Source organism: Rhinoderma darwinii, chromosome 1, assembly GCF_050947455.1.
Source record: "Rhinoderma darwinii isolate aRhiDar2 chromosome 1, aRhiDar2.hap1, whole genome shotgun sequence".
Taxonomy (NCBI): domain Eukaryota; kingdom Metazoa; phylum Chordata; class Amphibia; order Anura; family Rhinodermatidae; genus Rhinoderma; species Rhinoderma darwinii.
The window spans coordinates 283,679,089-283,700,484 of record NC_134687.1 but is presented as its reverse complement, the minus strand read 5'-3'; the positions used below and the strand labels follow the sequence as shown (position 1 = coordinate 283,700,484).

The 21,396-nt window shown below is 44.7% G+C and overlaps 1 protein-coding gene across 1 annotated transcript in view; it reads right to left on the bottom strand.

Moving 5' to 3' along the window:
• Positions 1 to 21,396, bottom strand: part of TMEM59L (transmembrane protein 59 like) — an 86,637-nt gene that overhangs the window by 14,405 nt on the left and 50,836 nt on the right. Inside the window, exon 2 of the mRNA XM_075864523.1 lies at positions 1,577 to 1,682. Coding sequence (XP_075720638.1) covers positions 1,577 to 1,682 — 106 coding nt within the window. The remainder of the gene's footprint in view (positions 1 to 1,576; positions 1,683 to 21,396) is intronic.

The following is a 21,396-nucleotide window of genomic DNA, read 5'->3' as shown; positions in this document are numbered from 1 at the left end:
GTGAAATCAATGCTGGAGCATGGAGCTGACGGCTTTTGGCTCCAGTATTCACTTTGCCGAGGGCGCTGAGCCGTGACCGGTTCGGAGGAGACAGGTGCAGGACATGTAGTGACATCATCGCGCCTGTCTGAGCTGAGCCACAACACTTCACAGACCGAAAGAGCAGAAGGATCTTCTCCACCTGTCATGGGAACGGGCATAGGTGAGTATGTATTTTATTAGGCATTATTGGGGCTGTGCGGAGGCATTATACTGCGTGGGAGCAGCTGTGCCGCATTATGCTGTAAGGTGGCAGCTATGGGGGCACTATACTGCGTAGGGCAGCTATGTGGGCATTATACTGTGTATCCCCTGTCTGCACAATTGTCGCTGTTTTCGATGTTGCAGGCACTTATTTTTCTAATGGAGCCAAGTACCGGCATCTAACAACGAATGATGTTGACATACATCAGACGAAATGGGGCCGAGTACGGTAGTGGGGGTCCCAAACAAAAGTCTCGGCCAAAAGTGGGTCCTGGCCTCAGGAAGTTTGGGAACCACCGCTCTACATAAATGCAGCTGACGCAATTCAATAAACAGAATTTATACGCAGAATTTGAATCTAAGCCTTTGCCCATAAATCTAGAAACAATTTTTACAAAATAAAATTCCAACTCTTGTCCAAAGTCTCTGGAACAGTGTTTTGACCACATTACTTTTAATTCAATGCCATTCATTCCTTGTGACTTCCACTAATGTCTGTGCATGTTTTGGATACAGTTTTTTCTCTATTTGAAACTTTTCTTGGACCTTTGGTTAGCTTGATGTAATATAACCATGAAAATCATGACTAAAATTGTAGATTTGAACATGGTGCAGATACAAATATCTGGGCCAATTATGAACTTAAAAGGGTTTTCCCGGTACTTTAAAATTGGTCACCTTTTCTTAGGATAGGCCATCAGTATTTGACTGGTAGAGGTCCGGCTCCTGGGACCCCAGCTTCATTGCTTACCAGCCACAGCTGCATACATTTGGTAGTGGCTGTGCCTGGTACTGCAACTTTTTGCAGCTTAGTGGTTGCAGTACTAGGCACTACCAAATGTACGGAACTATACCGGGTAAGCAATAAAGAGGACGCAGCTTTCATCATAGTGCCATGGCCCCTTTAATTAGCTGATCGGTCGGAGTGCTGGGAGTCCGAACCCCACTAATCTGATATTGATGGCTTATCCTAAAGGATAGATCATCAATATAAAACGTCCATGAAAACGCCTTTGAATGGAAATAAGCTGCAGTACCAAGAACAGCCAGAACTGTATATATGGTGCTGTGCATGTGTAATTAATAAAGAGGAAACGCCACTTGCTGGAAAGCCGCAGACACTTCATACTGCAGATCGGTGGAGATGCCAGCAGTTAGACCCCACCGATCAAATATTTATGGCCTACCCTAAAGATGGGCCATCAATATTACAATCTTGGAAAACCCATTAAGTCACCTCCAAATATAAGCATTTATGCCTCATTGGTTTCAAATGAAACAGCATTATTTGACAAATCCAAACACACGCCTTAGTATTCTGATCAATAGTTACCTGACTCGCATTCAGCTCTTGTGGTATTGAGGTCAGCAGTGACATCCACAAAATGGCATATCGAAAAAAGTCTACATCCTCTGTAGCAGGCACCAAAGACATCATCCTGTCAAAACACAAAGGCACCATGAACAATCTCTTACAATGGAACAAAAAATAATAATAAATATTAGAAAGAAACATATGGGAGATACAGTATTCTCCCCAAGGCAGAAATAAGCTGGTACTAAAATATGACAGTGGAGATGAGATACTGGGAAATACACAACTTGCAAAGCGGTGTTGGAGATGAGAGTAGGACAGGAGTCCATCTTCTGCTCTCTAACTCCAGATTTCTGCAAGATCCATTTAGATAAAGTTTCTGCAACCAAATTTTCTGCATGTGAATCCACTAATAGTTCTTCTCATAAAATAAACAACCCTCACAGGACACAAGAAAACATAACAATTGTATAATTGTAGCAACACAAAAAAATGAAGCATATGGTACAGTGTTTGCAGTGGGCCGCACTCCTCTTCCTCACCAGCAGGCTTCAGTAGCTCCTCCCCCTCCCTTTGACATATCTGTGAATGCTGCAGGGCCAGTCACTCAGCACCTGCAGACTCCTCTTCCCTTCCTCTGACCACTCTCTCAGCATTAGGGGCGACATACTACCCATGTACAGTGGCCCCAATAGCTTGGGGGCATTTCTGCCACAGGAAGACAAGGGAGCAGAAGCTGTGGGCAAGGGACCGGAGTCATGACAGGATTTTTTAGAAAGTGGCAATGTCCGGAGAGCATGGCTTAAATCGCATAGTGGGTGGGGCTTACAGGACTTGAGGCCTTTGTTGCAACCTGCAGGTTCAGCAATTAAAAAACCCCACAAAAAAAACACCTGTAGTATGGTGTCTTGCGTGTGAGTGGTGTGCAGTTTTGCAGGCATTGAAAGGGGGGCATTAACTTCCTGTACGGAGGCCCTGTGCTATCAGTATCCGAACACCCGCTCTGCATGCTGCATCATCAGTACAAGGGAGGAGTGTGCTGTGCCTGCAGGAACAAGAGACGGTCCCATGCAGCAGCCTGAAATCAGTCTATAGCGCTGCCAAGATGCTGAGGAATCCGGAATTCTGCCTTCCAACACAGAAACAGCGGAGCTCGTTGCGCTACTGTTTCAGTAGCTCCTAGTAATTTCTATAGGCGTTACGGAAACAGCATGGCTCAGTGAGCGTGACTGTGTCAGGAACTCCTGTTCACCTCTGCAATGACTGACCGCCTGAATGCTGTGGCCAGCACCTGCTTCACTGTGGCGAGACGGAGTTCCGTTCCGGAGATAAACGTAGCAAAGCGCATTCGGTTGTTTTTGGAAAACCCAACCTCCTCGCAAGTTAGTGGACGGAGTCCAGTGGCAGAAGGAAGGACAGGGGTCAGGGGCCCCCTTCTAGATAGGTGCGAGTTCCAGAGAGGAGACCCGCATCTATATGGGAATACCCCTTCTAAAGTTCGGATGTCAGCGCTCAAAATATCCAGATATCCCTAACATCATATGTAAAGTGATTGACAGGACACTCGTCTTTACAACAATAATATACCAGATATAAAATAAAAATATGGCAAGTGGGCCTGTGTGCTTTAAAATGGCAGATATGACTTTCAGTCGCAGTCCGGCCCTTATGACACTACAGAAATATTCTTCAAGATGAGTGGGTTGGCAAGATTCCATATCAGTCACCATAGCTTCACTACAGCAGTCCTGCTCCAGCCTAGAAGAAAACATGGTGATGTAATAATCCTTCTTCCCTCTATCACTAATTCTCCAATATCCAGAAGTAATTTAACGCTACTTTCATGTCCTCACTTCCACATAATTGTGCCGTGTGATTATGTCATTCTTCAAGTCCATTTACTTTATTGGTGCAATAACAAGATTGTTGTGTCCAGATAAACTTCACCAATGTCTTTATAGTCACCCTGGGTATAGTGACATGCGCATGGCGCCACATTAGTACATAAGGGGAAAAGGGGATATGGATAAGAGAAAGAAGAGGGCAAGAAGTATAACATCAAAAGTATGAAAAACCGGCTATAGTAGATATAAACTACCTAGCAGGGATAGGGTGAGCGATCCCTTATTGCAGAACATCCTATTAGTAAATATCAAATCCCATTTGACTTTTATGTTTTAAGATTATCAACTTTATTAACCCCTTCCCACCGCAGCCATTTTTCGGATTTTCACTTTTGTTTTTTCCTCTCCACCTTCCAAAAGCCATAACTTTTTTATTTTTCCATCAATATTGCCGTACGAGGGCTTGTTTTGAGCAGGACGAGTTGTAGATTTTCATACCACCACTTTTTTTTTGGGTGGTTTTGTTTTTACGTCGTTCACCGTACGGTAAAAACGGCATGTTAACTTTATTCTGCGGGTCAATACGATTACAGTGATACCAAATTTATATAGTTTTCTTTATGTTTTACTACTTTTACAAGGAAAAAACTGATTGTTAAAAATAAAATTTGAGTTTTGTCGCCACATTCCGAGAGCCATAACTTTTTTATTTTTCCGTCGATTTATCGGTATGAGGACTTTTTTTTGCGGGGCGAGCTGCAGTTTATATTGGTACTGTTTTGGGGTAAGTGAGTCTTTTTGATCACTTTTTATTTCATTTTTTGTGGGAGATGAAGGGACCAAAAAACAGCAATTCTGAGGTTTTTAATTTTTTACGGCGTTCACCGTACGGACTAAATAATGATATATTGTAATAGTTCAGACTTTTACGGACGCGTCGATACCAGTTAGGTTAGCGTTTTCTTTTTTTTTACATTGTGCTTGAGGAAAAAAATGTGAAAAGGTTTTTTTTTGTAACTTTTAATTTGACTGTTTTTTACTTGTCCCCATAGGGGACTTTAACCAGTGATCGTTAGATCGCTTGCACGATATACTGCAATACTAATGTATTGCAGTAGATTGTGATTCTGACAGTCTCCTATGAAGCCCTGCCGGAGGGCAAAGATGGCGGACCTGGGGGACTTCATCAGACCCCCAGGCTGTCATGCCAAACAACGGCACCCCCCGATCTCGCAGCGGGCTGGCCGTTGGGACGTTACAGGGGGTCGCCCCCCTGTTTTTAGTCATTTAAAATGCTGTGATCGCTATTGACCGCGGCATTTAACGGGTTAAACAAACGGGATCCTGCTCGTTACCCGGAAGTGTCGGCTGTAACACACAGCCGACACACTCGCTCTATGGTGCGGGCTCAGCCCGTGAGCTCGCTCCATATTCCCCCACCCAGCGTGAGCTAAATCAGAATAGAGGGAAAGTTGGATTGACAGGTCTGAATTTTAACTTAAAGTTCTTACAGTAAACAACACTTTTTTTTTCTTTAGGTGTTGCCAACTGGAGCATGATCATTTATTGATTTCCTGCTGGCAAATTAGATTAGTAACCATGACGCCGGATAGATTAGTTGAGACCTCCATTGGAAGATACACCGTATGTATTATTGAGTTATGTTTTGGATACACAGTTGTATCTGCCAGTGGAAATAAATTGATCTTATGTATGAGCTTCAATGTTTCCAGCAGTAATGTTTGCAAGATAAACTGATCGGTTGGAACTGTAGCTATTATGACTGCCGCTCTCCCCTTCTGTTGACGCTGAGAACGGACTTGTCAGTGCTTACATGTGAACCAAGCGGCAGTCACAGGGAGTCAGCTACTCAGCTTGGGGAGCGGCGGTCAAGGCTATTGCTCTCTCCCCATGCGGTCACTGTAAAACAGACGTGCCGGACTTCAGCTGTGAGTGCACACAGCCGATGTACATGTCAGTGATTCAGTGAGAGCAGTGTGTGTTGCCACTTCTCTAGTATTGTTCCCCCGTTTGGCGATCGCCATGTGCAAGCGTTCCAGGGTAGGTAAGGTTCAATGCCGACTAGCAGAGCAATTGTAAACTATCCCTCAAGTGTACTGTTCCTGATCCAAAGCTGGGCTCGTCCCGACGCGCGTTTCGCTGACGTCCGTCAGCTTCTTCTAGGAGCCCCTACCTTGTCCCATAGAACTGAATGGTAGTTGCAGAAACAACATAGCTCGCATGCTATGCTGCTTCCATAGCTGCCATTCACTACTATGGGAGTTACGGAAACAGTGTAGCTCATTCCGTAATTCATGGTCGGAAATCACACGCTTCAGCCACAACACAGGGCAGTAGAAAAGGGTTTATGGGGCCCCGTTCTAGAGATAGGTGCGGGTCCCAGATCTATCTGACATTTATGACATATCCTGTGGATATGTCATAAATGTCTCTGATGGGGAAACCCCTTTAAGTATAAAATAGCATTGTAACATTGTAAAATAGCATATGCAACAAGGCATATTTTTATAAATCCACTGCACTTGTTGAAACTGGAAATCCATCCCCACACGACTGCGTCAATAAATGCCTTGTGGGGGCTTTATAAATAGAGAGAATAGTACGATATTGTCAAGTATGAAAATTCTATAGACAGCAACCCTCATATTGAGAAAAAGAAAACACTATGGGATTAGCACATATACAACACATATCATAAATACAAGCAAAGATATTTAAAAAGCGCACTGCAGTTGGGTAAAAACGTTCTCTATATCTACATGTACGTGCCCTAATCACCGAATATCTCTGACCCGAAGGTAACAATTCAAACCGACCGTGGGATGGGTGCGACTGATCCCTCAAGATTCTGTTTTCCGCACCTACACATCTTTTCAAAAAAATGCCTGACCGAAAACGAACATCGCAACCAATGACAGTATTACGTATGAACATTATTTTTTCAAATGTCAGAAAAGATTGCGAAATCTAATGCAGCGCCTTTCCTGCCAGTCCCATCTCTACCAAGTAATTCTATTAGACAATGCAAAATATAAAACCTTGTTAAATCATCAAAATTGTTAAATGGGTTATGTCATCGCAGACAACCCCTGAGAGTAACATGAGAGCCCAGAACTGTAGCTAGGCATTCCTACAACCGGCGTAAAGAATCAATGTGGCCACGCACACCAGACCAAAACCCCAAAATTATTTAGACCCCAGACCAGATCTCAAAATGAATTTATCTAGACTTCAGACCACACCCCTCTATATTCTGCACACCGGGCAAGTAGCCCCCCCCCCCCCCAGCTATGCCTCAAAGAGCAAGAGACCCTTGTCAAACAGCTGACTTTTCTGTGCGAACATCCTGTCGGCTGCTCATTTCCCCTGCAGTGACCACAACAGGGAAGAAATAGCATTACATGTAGCTTATTAAATAAATGGCCATGCTTGGAATACAAATATTTTACAGATGTTTTTACAAAAAGGGAGAAGACATCTAATCTGTGCAATGAATTATTATTGCTTTGCCTCAGATAAAGCAAAATCCGCTTTATCAACACGAAGTGCTTATGACATTGAAGTATAATGTTACTCAGTAGATTTACTTGAAGAATTAGGAGGCCCTAGCCTGCATTCAAATGAAACAGTTGCCACGGAAACTAACAAACGATAACCTTGGTGACAAGAGGATGCCCTTCCTTATATACAACTGTCAGATGTACAGTAGTAGAAAAAGAAATGCATTATTGTATTACTCCTGCCATGAAAATTGTGCAATAATACATCACAATAGGTCAACGGCTTCTGCTAGAAAGTGCCGCATTGCCAATTAAATGGGAAAAATGTATGAGAATGGACAGTCATGTTTTTTTTAGTTCTAAAAACGTAGGAGACATTACATATTTGATGGCAGATTCAGTCAATAGATGGTTAGAAGAGCCAATCAAATATGGCTGAACCAGCCAAGAAAATGTAACTTCAATGGTCACCATGTAATACCAATGTTCACCTTAAAGGGCCACTAAACACCCAGCATGTCGTTATGCAGCTAGGGTTTAGTGTTCCACACATGGCCATTTCAAAAAGTGCTGTTTCGGAAATAGTTAGTAAAAGAACTTACAAGTTAATGAGATAAGGCCAGGAGCGGCATCGGGCGCACATGAAGCCAGGGACAGTACACTGCGCATGCGTGAGTGATGTGTACGGTCCTCAATGTCATTTGTGCAATGCACGCTGGCCTCATATTACAAACTTGCAAGTTCTTTTACTAACTATTGCCAAAAAGTTTGTTTTTGAAGTGGGCATGTTTGGAACACTAAACCCCAGCTGCCTAATGACATGCTGGTGGTTTAGTGGCTCCAAACCTAGTGACAGGTTCCCTTTAAAGTATATGTCCACTTTACATATGAATAAAATGTACATAAAGGATCAAGTAACTTTGTGAACAAATACAGTACATATAATAATACTTCTCTTGTACTCTCCCTAAGTTAAAGCTTCTACTATAGTTCAGCGTTGCATTCACAATTCTGTTTGCTTTAGAGCTGAAATCTCCCAAGATTTTATGTTGTCTCAATTCTTGGTCTGGTTATTTGCCTTCTGGGAAAAGTAGTCTTTATATCAGGCAATGCACAGTAATCTGATGGGAAACCGCCATCAGAGGGGTCCCACCGATCAGAAAATCATCAACGTATTTCCTGTGGAGGTGAGATAATTTAGGATTTTGGGAAAACCCCTTTAACTGTTATTATTACAGTATTATTAACAGTATTTAACTACACTGACAATGTATCGATGGGTATTAAGTTTTAAAAACATAACTTTTATTTATACTATTAAACATAAATTAGCTTCAATTTGTAACTAACAGAATACATAAAACGTACTCTACTCTGAAGAATTAAGAGTCAGCCTGACTCAATGGCTAGTAGGGGCAAGAGTCTTGTCTTGGGAGCATAACAGGTGAAGTCCTGCCTGTCTTGCCAGGGCATAGGTCACGAGGAATATCACCATGCCTATAGGAGTGGCCATTATATCACTCCCGCTTTCAACCTAAGGGCTGTCTTAGCGCTGGAAGATAGATCGTCAAAGACACAGGCTATTAGGCTCTCTCTTCTTATTGATAAGAATTTCCCTTCTTTTCTATCTATATAAAGAGGGAAAAATAGAAATTGTCACTGTATCTGGATTACTATGCTCCCAGTGGCGTAGCTATAGGGGTCGCAGCGGTCGCAATTGCGACCGGGCCCCGAAGCCTGGGGGGCCCACGGCCCCCCCACCACATTTTCGGGAGGTTACTTATGTAAAAACGCTGCATAAGCAGCATTAAAGCTGGACAGATGCCGTTTTCTAAAGGACCTTTAATGACGTCATGCCCATGTGACCTGATTCGCCTTTGAGGAACAGAAGCCACGCCCACCGATCAGGTCCTTCTACCACAGTATAGCAGCAGCAGAGTCGGCAGAAGAGAAAGCACGTCCACCTCTCAGGTCCTGGTGAGCGCTTCCTTAACCCCCTCTCTCCCTGCATCCCCCATTGTCTCTTCTTTACTTGTCTCTCCTGACCCCAACTCCTGTAGGGTTTGTTAAGTTTTTTAATTCACCATGCGTTTTGCTGCGATTTTCGTAATTGCGGCAAAAATGGCGCGGTTTTGCCGCGATTTTCGTAATTGCGGCAAAAATGGCGCGGTTTTGCCGCGATTATGAAACTTGCAGCAAACCACACCATTCATATCACAAATTCGAAGATTGCTTAAAAGTAGTACAAGATGCATAAAAACATTAGGCTTAGGGCTTATTCAGACGAACGGGATATATTAGTCCGTGCAACGCGCGTGATTTTCATGCGCGTCGCACGGACCTATATTAGTCTATGGGGCCGTGCAGACAGGTGCGTGATTTTTACGCAGCGTCAATCCGCTGCGAAAAACTCACAACATGTCCGTTCTTTGTGCGTATTTCGCGCATCACGCACCCATTGAAGTCAATGGGTGCGTGAAAATCACGCGCACCACACGGAAGCACTTCCGTGGGACGCGCGTGATTCGCGCAACAGCAGTGAAAAGTATGAATGAAAACAGAAAAGCACCACGTGCTTTTCTGTTTACAAACATCCAAAAACGGAGTGTCATAATGATGGCCACTGGCCTAGCTATAGGGGTCGCAGCGGTCGCAATTGCGACCGGGCCCCGAAGCCAGGGGGGCCCACAGCCCTCCGCACCACATCAATAAAAAGTTACTATAGTAACTCGGGCCGCGGGCCCCTGTTACTATAGTAACAGACTTTACTTACCTTCCTGGTTCCGGATCGCAGCGGAGGTCCTGACGTCAAGCGCTGTGCGCAGCGCATGACGTCACAGCGCTATGCCGCCGCGCACAACATCGAGAGGACAGAACTTCCGCCGCGGCTGAAGAGGAAGGTAAAATTAGTAGCCCTGACTGGCGGAGTCCGACTCCCGGGAACCGCCAATCAGCTGTTTTGAAGGGGCCGCAGCACTCGTACGAGAGCTGCTTCCCCTTCATTCCGTTCACACTGTGAATCGGTGTCGGCGATTCACAGTGTGAGCGAGTAGTGAAATGAAAGGGAAGCAGCTCTCGTACGAGTGCTGCGGCCCCTTCAAAACAGCTGATTGGCCGGTCCCGGGAGACGGACCCCGACACATCAGCTATTGATGGCCTATCCTGAGGATAGGCCATCAATGTTTAGGGACTGCACAACCCCTTTAAGCCTACGATGTAGCAGGCTTAGCGGGCCCATTAGACAGGATCACAGATTGTGTGATACTGTCTGCTGGGCCCTGTATCTAAGCCAATCACATGGTAGGCTTAGATAAATGGCCCATGCGTGATACTGTCTGCTGGGCCCTGTATATAAGCCTACCACACTGTAGGTTTAGATACAGGGCCCCAGCACACAGTAATCTTATACTGTATAAGATTACTGTCTGCTGGACCCTGTATCTAACCCTACCTTGTGGTAGGCTTAGATACAGGGTCCCACAGACAGTATCACACATGGGCCCTTTATCTAAGCCTAACACGTGTTGCTAATCGTTTTTTTTGTATGTTTTCTTACAGGTTCGGTCGTTGGACTACGCCGGATTCCAGGACTATTTCGATGACGGCTTTTTTTTTTTATTATCAATAAAATGGTTAATGAGGGTTGTGTGGGTTTTTTTTTTATTTCAATAAAATATTTTTTCTATGTCTTTGTGGTTTTTTTTAAAACTATATTACTGCCGCCTTAGTAATGGCCGCCGGCTGATTGACAGCATCCTTTGCTAAGGCGGAGCTTAGTGTTAGCCGGTGCAGAGGCTAACACTAACCCCCATTATTACCCCGGTACCCACCACCACCAGGGGTGCTGGGAAGAGCCGGGTACCATCAGTACTTGACCATCTGTAGTGATGGTCGGCCACTGGGGTGGCCTCAGACTGGTATTATCAGGAGGGGAAAGGCCAAAAACAGTGGCCCTTCTCACCCTGGTAATGCTTTATTGTATCTGGCTGGTTATGAAAAATGGGGGGGACCCCATGTCATTTAAAAAAAATAAAAATTGGAAAGAACGATGTCGGGTCCCCCCCCCCAATTTTCATAACCAGCCAGATACAACATAGCAGCAGCAGGCAGCATTACCAGGGTGGTAGGCGCCACTGTTTTTGGCCTTCCCCAGCCTAATACTACCAGCCTGCGGCCACCCCGGTGCCTGCCCGTCACTACAGATGGTCGGGTACTGGTTCGTACCTGGCTCTTCCCAGTACCCCTGGTGGCGGTGGGTACCGGGGTAATAATGGGGGTTAGTGTTGGCCTTTGCACCGGCTAACATTAAGCCCCGCCTTAGTAATGGTGGTTGTCAATTAGCCAGCGGCCATTACTAAGGCGGTGATAATAAAGTTTAAAAAGATACAAGCACATAGAAAAAAATATTTTATTGAAATAAAAAAATACAACCCTCATTAAACATTTTATTGAGAATAAAAAACCGCCGTCATTGAAGTCCTCGAATGCGAAGTCCAACAACCGAACCTGTAAAAAAACACAAACACACAAAAATAATCAGTAACACATAAAGAAGCAAAATTATTATTCTTAGCTTTCCTGGGTCCAGCGCTGGAGCCACAATGTCAGCGAGCTGAGTCCTGTATCTAATCCAATCATGTGTGATACTGTCTGCTAGGGCCTGTATCTAATCCTATCATGTGTGATACTGTCTGCTGAGCCACTGTATCTAATCCTATCATGTGTGATACTGTCTGCTGAGCCACTGTATCTAATCCTATCATGTGTGATACTGTCTGCTGAGCCACTGTATCTAATCCTATCATGTGTGATACGGTCTGCTGAGCCACTGTATCTAATCCTATCATGTGTGATACTGTCTGCTAGGCCCTATATCTAATCCTATCATGTGTGATACTGTCTGCTGAGCCACTGTATCTAATCCTATCATGTGTGATACGGTCTGCTGAGCCACTGTATCTAATCCTATCATGTGTGATACTGTCTGCTAGGCCCTATATCTAATCCTATCATGTGTGATACTGTCTGCTCAGCCACTGTATCTAATCCTATCATGTGTGATACTGTCTGCTCAGCCACTGTATCTAATCCTATCATGTGTGATACTGTCTGCTGAGCCACTGTATCTAATCCTATCCATAGTTTATAGGGTCGTAGTGCTATAGATATGCTATGCTGTCTCCTATACACACATTTTTTTTGGGTGGACACATATGTATTGGGGCTATTTCCCCTGACATTTTAAGTCCTTAGTGACGCCCCGGCTGCTAGTGCTGCATTGTTGGGTCACTTAGGAGACCCAGCGATGCAACTGAAAGCTGCGGACCGTCGGCCATGAGAAGTTTGCAGGGGGGGGGGGGGCCCAATAAGAACTTTTGCATCGGGGCCCATGAGCCTTTAGCTACGCCCCTGTATGCTCCCACACCCATTTAAGAACAAAGAGCCAGTCTGACTACTGCAGAGTCTAGTACATTTTATCTATTTAGTGATTTCAAATTTACATATCCGTAGGGTAAGGGGTAACTTGCTGATCGCAAGTGCAAGCCGAACACTGCACTGGGCTATCTCCGGCGCTCCCATAGAGCATGAATGGAGAGACAGTGCGCATGAGTGACCTGCCGCTGGCTTCAAAATTGGGGTTCGGACAACTTCGGGCTCCCATTCTTGCAAACAGTGGGGGTCCGAGCTGTCGGACACCCACTGATCAGCAAGTTACCCCTTACACCCTATCCGTAGGGTAACTTGTAACCGGAATTCCCCTTTAAGCTACTTTATGTTTAATAGTACGAATAAAAGTTACATACGTTTTAAATTAATCCCCATCGATACCTTGTGTAATATCCGTGGTCGCTGACCACGAACTCCTTCCATCCGGTCGACACCCTTCTTCCACAGTGAGCACCAGGTTGCGCTCGCGAGCTCAGTCCAGACTTAAGGAGCCAAAGCGCACACAGGTGGGAGATTGAGCGGATTGTTCCCAGTGCACCCTGGACTATAAGAAGGGCTGCGCCCCTCCCTGCAATGCCTGAGCCTTGTTGTGGTTATCCTAGTATGTCTATGCAAATGTGTTTTCCAGTTCCCAGTGTTCCCCATTCCTGCTACCTGTAACCCGTGCTATCCTGATCAAGTGCCGTTTTGAGCTGAAGTCATGCTGTGCTGTGTACTACGCCTGTCCTGCTACACCACGCATGGTGCCTGCCTGCTGCCTACTCCTCAGCCGAGCCGGTCTTGCTACTGTCTGAGCTACCACAGATACACTATACGAATGATAGACTGACACCTAGGTGGTGTACGGCCCTCGCACGGTGGTCACGGAAAAGGATTGTATGGAGACCAGGAGTGATGGCAAAACTAATCTTTACTAGGGTTGCTGTTGTGTTACACCCAACCACAGCAACACGAACACCCTTTTTTCAGACTTAAATGGGTTAGTGAGGAATACATTTTATTTCTATTTTAACCTATGGTGACATGTACAATAAACTTTGTAATATAATGTATTTTTATTATTGGAACGGCTACTTACTTCTAATTAGCGGTCACGTCACCACATCCAGAGTAAACTTTTAATTTCCTGTGACGTTCTGTGTCTTTGTTCCGCCAGCACTTCAGACTCAGCAGAGGCACAGCGCGTCATTAACTAGGTTTACAGGCATTGGGCCAGGCGGATGTTTCATGAGCTCTTCAGAGCTCCGCCTCTGGTTCAACTGCCTGTAAACCTAGTACCTGTGCCTCTGCAAGCCGGAAGTGCTGGCTGAGCAACGACACGGAGCGTCGTCTCTCCAAAGTATACGCCCCCTCCTCCTATCTCGTCTTTCACACAACTTCTTTCTCGTCAGAGTTCCCTCACTGCCTGGTCGCAGCATGGACGATGAGAGAAGAGGAGGGGGGGGGGTGTACGAGGAGAGACATAGTGGCCAGGCAGTGAGGGAACTCCGAAGGAGAAGTGTGGAATACGAGATAGGAGGGAAGTAATGTCGGAGACTTCCCCAGAGGCGGAGTTCCGGGCAGAGGGCTAGTATAGGCTCTGCTCCGGGACTCTGTGGAAACCCCTGACATCACTGTCCATATATGAACAGTGATGTCAGGGGCTTCCCCAGAGCTGGAGTCCCAGAGCAGAGTGATAGTATAGGCTCTGCTCTGGGACTCCAGGGAAATGGTGATGTGGACAGTGATGTCAGGGGCTTCCCTGGACCCAGAGTCCCAGGAAGGGAACTAGCATAGGCTCTGCTCCGGGACTCTGGAATCCTCTGATATATGGACAGTGATGTCAGGTGCTTCCCCAGAGCCGGAGTCCCAGGCAGAGGGCTAGTATAGACCCCAATCTCTCCTCGTACACACCCACATCTCTTCTCTCATCGCCCACGCAAGGTTACTTAAATACATGGATGATGGGATTTATATAAATACATGGATGATGGGGTTATATATAGGGAACATGGGGTTATATACAGGAATGATGGGGTCACCATTGCTGAATTTAACTCCCATCATCCCTATGTATAACCCCCATCATGCCTGTGTATTACCACCAACATACCTGTATATAACCATTACCCCCATCATTCCTGTATATAACCGCCATCATCCCTGTATATAACCGCCATTATCCTTGTATAGGTTGTTGGGGGTAATACACAGGGATGATGGGGGTTATATACAGGAATGATGGGGTAATATACAGGAATGATCGGGTTATATACAGGGATGATGGGATAATACACATGGATGATGGGGGTTATATACAGGTTGTGTACAGGGATGATGGAGTTATATCATCCCTGTAGATTACCTTCGACATCCCTGTGTATAACCCCCATCATCCCTGAATATAACTCGCATCATCCCTGTGTATTAGCCCCAACATCCCTGTATATAACCCCATCTTCCCTGTGCATAACCTCCATCTTCCCTGTGTATAACCCCCATCACCCCTGTGTATAACCCCCATCACCCCTGTGTATAACCCCCATCTCCCCTGTGTGATTATTACTGGGTGTGTGTGACAGTGCAGGGAGCCGAGTGACTGTAATTAGAACAGGGAATGATCCTGTGAACATAGAGGGTGTGGAAGTATAAAATAGCCGAGTTGCTGTGGAGGAAGGGGGGGGGGTGTAGGCTGTCTGCTCAGATGCAGCAGGGGATCATGGGTATGGTGGGTTACAAGACTGGAAACAGGAATAGAAGCAAGGGATGTAAACAAAGAGAAAGAGCAGCAGTGACGATTGAGGTCAAACAGAAACTGTTTAGAAAGTTAGTATGAGGTTTTAGGGAAGGCAAACCAAGGCTGTGGGACACTTTTTTGAAAATATTTTTTCTGTGACCAACCCCTTTAAGACAAGTTCTTACTAGTTGCGGTTCAGGCAGGCGGATGACAGCTGACTGGCTCACACAGGTGGGACAGGGTCAAGGACACTCCTCCCTGATGCAGGGTTACGTTCTGTACAGATCTCCGGCCTAGCACTAGGCTTCAACTGGCTGCTTATTTGCTGTCTCACGTGGGGAGGCTCCTGCCTGTCACCCACTCTGAATACAGAGACTCTCACGACACAGTGGCTACTGGACCACATGGACTCTGAGCTTGTGCCGCCCTCACCAGCAGCAGCTCCCAGAGCTTTACTCGCTCTCGCTGCTCGTCAGACAGCAGAAAGTTCACAAGGGCTTTGCCCGCACACTGAAAACTAATTAGTAGTAAAACCGCCTTTTTATACAGTAAGCACCAGCATCAGGCCGCGTGGTAGCCATGTTGCGATGTCCTGGCGTAGTGGAGTCTGAGCCGTTCATCCCTGTACTAAACAATTTAAATGTACTCAGCGAGCCAACCATCATTCACCTGTCCTGCCAAAATAAAACAACATTACAGTGCAAAACAACATAGCATAAGTTCTGCTGTCTTCTGTTGTTCTTGCCAGAGATCTGTGGGCTCCGCTTATGTCTGAGAAAGCAATAGGATTGAACAGGTTAAAACCCACCCTATGCATTCCTCATTTTACCCTATGAAAAATGTTGCAAGTGTAACGATGCCACAAGACAGCACAGCTAGGCTTCACCTATAGCAATCCACTTTCCCTGGGGCAAACAGTGAATCATTTATCCACAGGACTTACAGTTACACCAAATTGTAAGCCAACCGGGCTGTCAAAGGAAAGAGAAATATAGGGCACGTATCAAAACTATCAGGCAACAGGAATACAAGAAACAGGAACACAACGAATGAAGAAAGAGACGGTAATAAGATGATGTCAGACAGATGATGGTAAACAACGGATGATGGGTAATGATAAAACTCAAATGATGGTAACAAACGGATGATAGACGCTGGTAAAAAGCTAACCCGAAGGCCTCATGCACACCACCACATTGGTTTTGCAGCCGCAAATCCACGGGTCTGTTGCGATCCATGGCACCACAAAAAAACCTTGTTGTGAATAGGTGTTACCTGGACTCACGGATCCACAACAATTTAGCTGTATTGGTGAACTCGCAATTGCGGACCGTAAAATTACTTGTCCTGAGTTTTTGCGGTCCGCAATTGCGGTCCCCACACTAGTCCATGTAAATCAGTCGTGTGCATGGGGCCATAGAAAAGAATGGGTCTGCAATTTATTTGCAGAAATGCAGATAAATTGCGGCCGCAAAAATACGGTTGATGAGGCCCAACTCTAGCTCACCCTATATCTATCTCTGGGACTATCACTAAGCCAAACACCAGGCAACACTCTGTCCCAAACACCCTAATGCTGAGCCAGGGACTCTTAACTCCTTAGTGACCACCAATACGCCTTTTCCCGGCGGTCACTAAGGGGATTAAGCTAGGCAGCCGCCTTTTCATGGCGGCCGAGTCTAAGTCCTGCACGGGTGACCCGTGCAGGCTGGAGCGGGTGCTCAGTGGTCTGATGACAGCCGGGCTCCTGCTCCAACGGTAGCGATTGAAGTTTACTTAGATCGTGGCCGTTTAACCCCTTAAAGAGGCTCTGTCACAAGATTATAAGTGCCCTATCTCCTACATAATCTGATCGGCGCTGTAATGTAGAGAACAGCAGTGGTTTTTATTTTGAAAAACCATGATTTTTTAACAAGTTATGAACAATTTTAAATTTATGCTAATTAGTTTCTTAAACCCCTTCCCTCCGCAGACATTTTTCGGATTTTCACTTTTGTTTTTTCCTCCCCACCTTCCAAAAGCCATAACCGTTTTATTTTTCCATCAATATTGCCGTATGAAGGCTTGTTTTTTGCGGGACGAGTTGTAGATTTTCACAGCACCATTTTTTTGTGCCATATAATGTAGTGGGAAATGAGAAAAAAAATATATGTGGGGTGGAATAGGAAAAAAACAGCGATTCCTCAACCTTTTGGGTGGTTTTGTTTTTACGGCGTTCACCGTACGGTAAAAACGGCATGTTAACTTTATTCTGCGGGTCAATACGATTACAGCGATACCAAATTTATATAGTTTTCTTTATGTTTTACTAGTTTTACAAGGAAAAAACTGTTAAAAATAAAATTTGAGTTTTGTTGCCATATTCTGAGCCATAAAGTTTTTATTTTTCTGTCAATTTAGCCGGGTGAGGGCTTATTTTTTGTGGGGCGAGCTGCAGTTTATATTGGTACCATTTTGGGGTGCGTGAGAGTTTTTGATCACTTTTTATTTCATTTTTTTTGTGGGAGAAGGGACCAAAAAACAGCAATTCTGATGTTTTAAATGTTTTTATTTTTTAAGGCGTTCACCGTGTGGAGTAAGTAATGATATATTCTAATAGTTCAGACTTTTACAGACGCGTCGATACCAGCTATGTTAGCTTTTTATTTTTTTACATTGTGCTTGAGGGAAAAAATTTTTTTTTGGAGCTTTCATTTTTTTACATTTTTTTTTATTTGTTAAAAAAAACCTTTATTCTACAGTTTTTTACTTTTTTTACTTGTCCCCCTAGGGGACTTTAACCAGCGATTGTAAGATCGCTAGCACGATATACTGCAATACTAATGTATTGCAGTATATCGCGATTCTGACAGTCTCCTAGGTAGGGCTTCATAGGAGTACAAAGATAGAGGACCTGGGGGACTTAGTCAGGCCCCCAGGCACGCGTGCCAACCAACGGCTCCCCCGATCTAGCCGCGGGGGGACATTACAGGGGGTCGCCCCCCTGTTTTTAGTAATTTAAATGCCGCATTCTCGATTGAACGTGGCATTTAACGGGTTAAACAAGCAGGATCATGCTCGAACGGGATCCCGCTCGTTACCCGGAAGGGTCAGCTGTAACACACAGCCGACACACTCGCTCTATGGAGCGGTCTCAGCCCGTGAGCCCGCTCCATATTCCCCCAGCCGGCGTGGACCGTATATATACGGCGGATGTCGGGAAGGGGTTTATGACCAACTGGGCGTGTTTTTACTTTTTACCAACTGGGCGTTGTACAGAGGAGTGTATGACGCTGACAATCAGTGTTATACACTTCTCATTGTTCCAGCCCAGCATCTTTCACTGCACAATCACACTGTAATAGTGGGCTGGAACAATGAGAAGTGTATGACACCGATTGGTCACTGATTGGTCAGCGTCATACACTTCTCTTCACAACGCCCAGTTGGTAAAAAGTAAAAAAACGCCCAGTTGCCTATTAAGAAACGAATTAGCATAAACCTAAAATGGTTTATAACTTGCTCAAAAATGATCGTTTTTTTAAAATAAAAACCACTGCTGTTATCTACATTACAGCGCCGATCAGATTATGTAGAAGATAGGGCACTTATAATCTGGTGACAGTAGCCACCGCAACATTTAAGTTGTTTATAGAGAGACGGAGCTCCCTCTCTCACCCATCGGCGGCCCGCAAATACAATCGCAGGCCTCCGATGGGGTATTATGGCAGCCGGGGGCATAATAAAGGCCCCCAGGCCTACCCTGACAAAATGCCTATTAGGCCATGCTAGAGGTCTGGCCTAATAGATTGCCTGTCAGTTTTAGGGTATGTTCACACGGCCTATTTTCAGACGCCTCGAATTACGCCTGAAAAAACACCCCTAATACGCCTACAAACATTTGCCCGTTGCCTTCAATGGGAGTTACGATGTTCTGTTCCCACGAGCCTTTATTTTACGCGTCGCTGTCAAAATACGGAAAATGACGGCTTGTCAAAAGAAGTGCAGGACACTTCTTGGGACGTTTTTGGAGGAGTTTTTCATTGACTCCATTGAAAAACAGCTCCAAAAACGGCTGTGAAAAACGCAAGTTGTTAAAAAAAACGTCTGAAAAATCAGGAGCTGTTTTCGCCTCAAAACAGCTCCGTATTTTCAGACGTTTTTGGTCACTACGTGTGAACATACCCTTACACGGACAGGCAATAATGCTCTAGTATACTAAGTATACCAAAGCATTATATCTGTGATCTAAAGATCGCATAGTGCAGTACCCTAGTGGGACTGAAAAAATAAGTAATAAATGTGAAATAAAAATTAGTAAAGGAATTAAAACGTGGATTTAGTAAAAGTGTAAAAAAATGAAAGTGCACATACTAGTCCTTCTCAATAAATTCGAATATCATCAAAAAGTTAATTTCAGTAATTCAATTCAAAAAGTGAAACTCCTATTATATAGATTAATTACACACAGAGTGATCTATTTCCACCATTTTTTTATTTTAATGTTGAGGATTATGTCAACTGGCTTTTACGTCTGAAATTACAGACTGTTTTCAGGAGAAAACAGCTCCGTCGTTTCAGACGTAAATGCTCCTCCTCGAATTTTGCGAGGCGTCATTGACGCCCGTAATCTTGAGCTGTTCTTCATTGAATTAAATGAAAAACGGCTCAAATTACGTTTCAAAGAAGGTGTCCTGCACTTCTTTGACGAGGCAGTCATTTTACGCGTCGTCGTTTGACAGCTGTCAAACGACGACGCGTAAATGACAGGTTGTCGGCACAGTACGTCGGCAAACCCATTCAAATGAATGGGCAGATGTTTGCCGACGTATTGGAGCCGTGTTTTCAGACGTAAAACGAGGCATAATACGCCTCGTTTACGTCTGAAAATAGGTCGAGTGAACCCAGCCTAACCGTTAATGAAAACCTAAAATTTAGTGTCTCGGAAAATTAGAATATTATATAAGCCCAATTTATATAAGCCCAATATTATATAAGCCCAAAATGTTGTCCTACTGAAAAGTATGTGCAGTATATGCACTCAATACTTGGTCAGGGCTCCTTTTGCATGAATTACTGCATCAATGCGGCGTGGCATGGGGGCGATCAGCCTGTGGCACTGCTGAGGTGTAATGGAAGCCCAGGTTGCTTTGATAGCGGCCTTCATCTCGTCTGCATTGTCGGGTCTGGTGTCTCATCTTCCTCTTGACAATACCCCATAGATTCTCTATGGGGTTTAGATCAGGCGAGTTTGCTGGCCATTCAAGCACAGTGATACTGTAGTTATTAACCCGTTCGTGCTCAGTGACATACTATTCCGTCATGGTAACCATAGCGTTCGCGCTCCATGACGGAATAGTACGTCACAGGAGGATCGGCCATTTCGGCCGTCTTCTCGACACATACAGGAGCTGTCACAGCTGCTGTCTCGTACAGCAGTTGCCGCAGCTCCTACAGCTGGGACCGATCGCTTTGTCCCCGCTGATTTACCCTTTAGAAGCCGTGTTCAATAGCGATCGCGGCTTCTTAGGGGTTAAACTACCATCGTCAGCCCGCTACACGATAGCGGCCGGCGACGGTGGCTATGGCAACCGGACGCCTAATAATGGCGTCCGGCTATGCCATGGACGGAAGCCTAGTGGGTCTTGACAAAGTCAGGACCCACTATGCTTGCTGTCAGCGAGTACCTGACAGCTCTAATACACTGCACTACGTATGTAGTGCAGTGAATTAGATTAGTGATCAGTGCCTCCTGCCCTCAAGTTCCCTAGTGGGACAAAGTTAAAAAATGTTAAAAAGTTAAAAAAAATGATGTGTAAAAATAAGAAAATAACAAGTTTTAAAAGTAATAAAACTAAAAATCCCCCTTTTCCCTGATCAGTCCTTTATTATTAATAAAAAATAGATAAACAAATAAACTATACATAATTGGTATCGCCGCATCCGTAACGGCCTGAACTACAAAATTATTTAGTCATTGATCCCGCGCGGTGAACGCCATGAAAGAAAATAATAATAAACCATACCAAAATCACAATTTTTTGGTCACTTCACTTCCAAAAAATTGAATAATAAGAGATAAAAAATTTGCATGTACCTAAAAATGGTACTGATCGAAACTACAGTTCGTTACGCAAAAAACAAGTCCTCACACGGTTTTCCTGATGGAAAAATAAAAAAGTTCTGGCTCTTAGAATATGGCAACACAAAAAGTAAATGATTCACCACAGCTCTTCAAAATAGAATAAAAACTGATGAAAAAGTTGCATGCACCCCATGAAAACGGCAATGAATTCCTCAAGGGATCTAGTTTCCAAAATGGGGTCACTT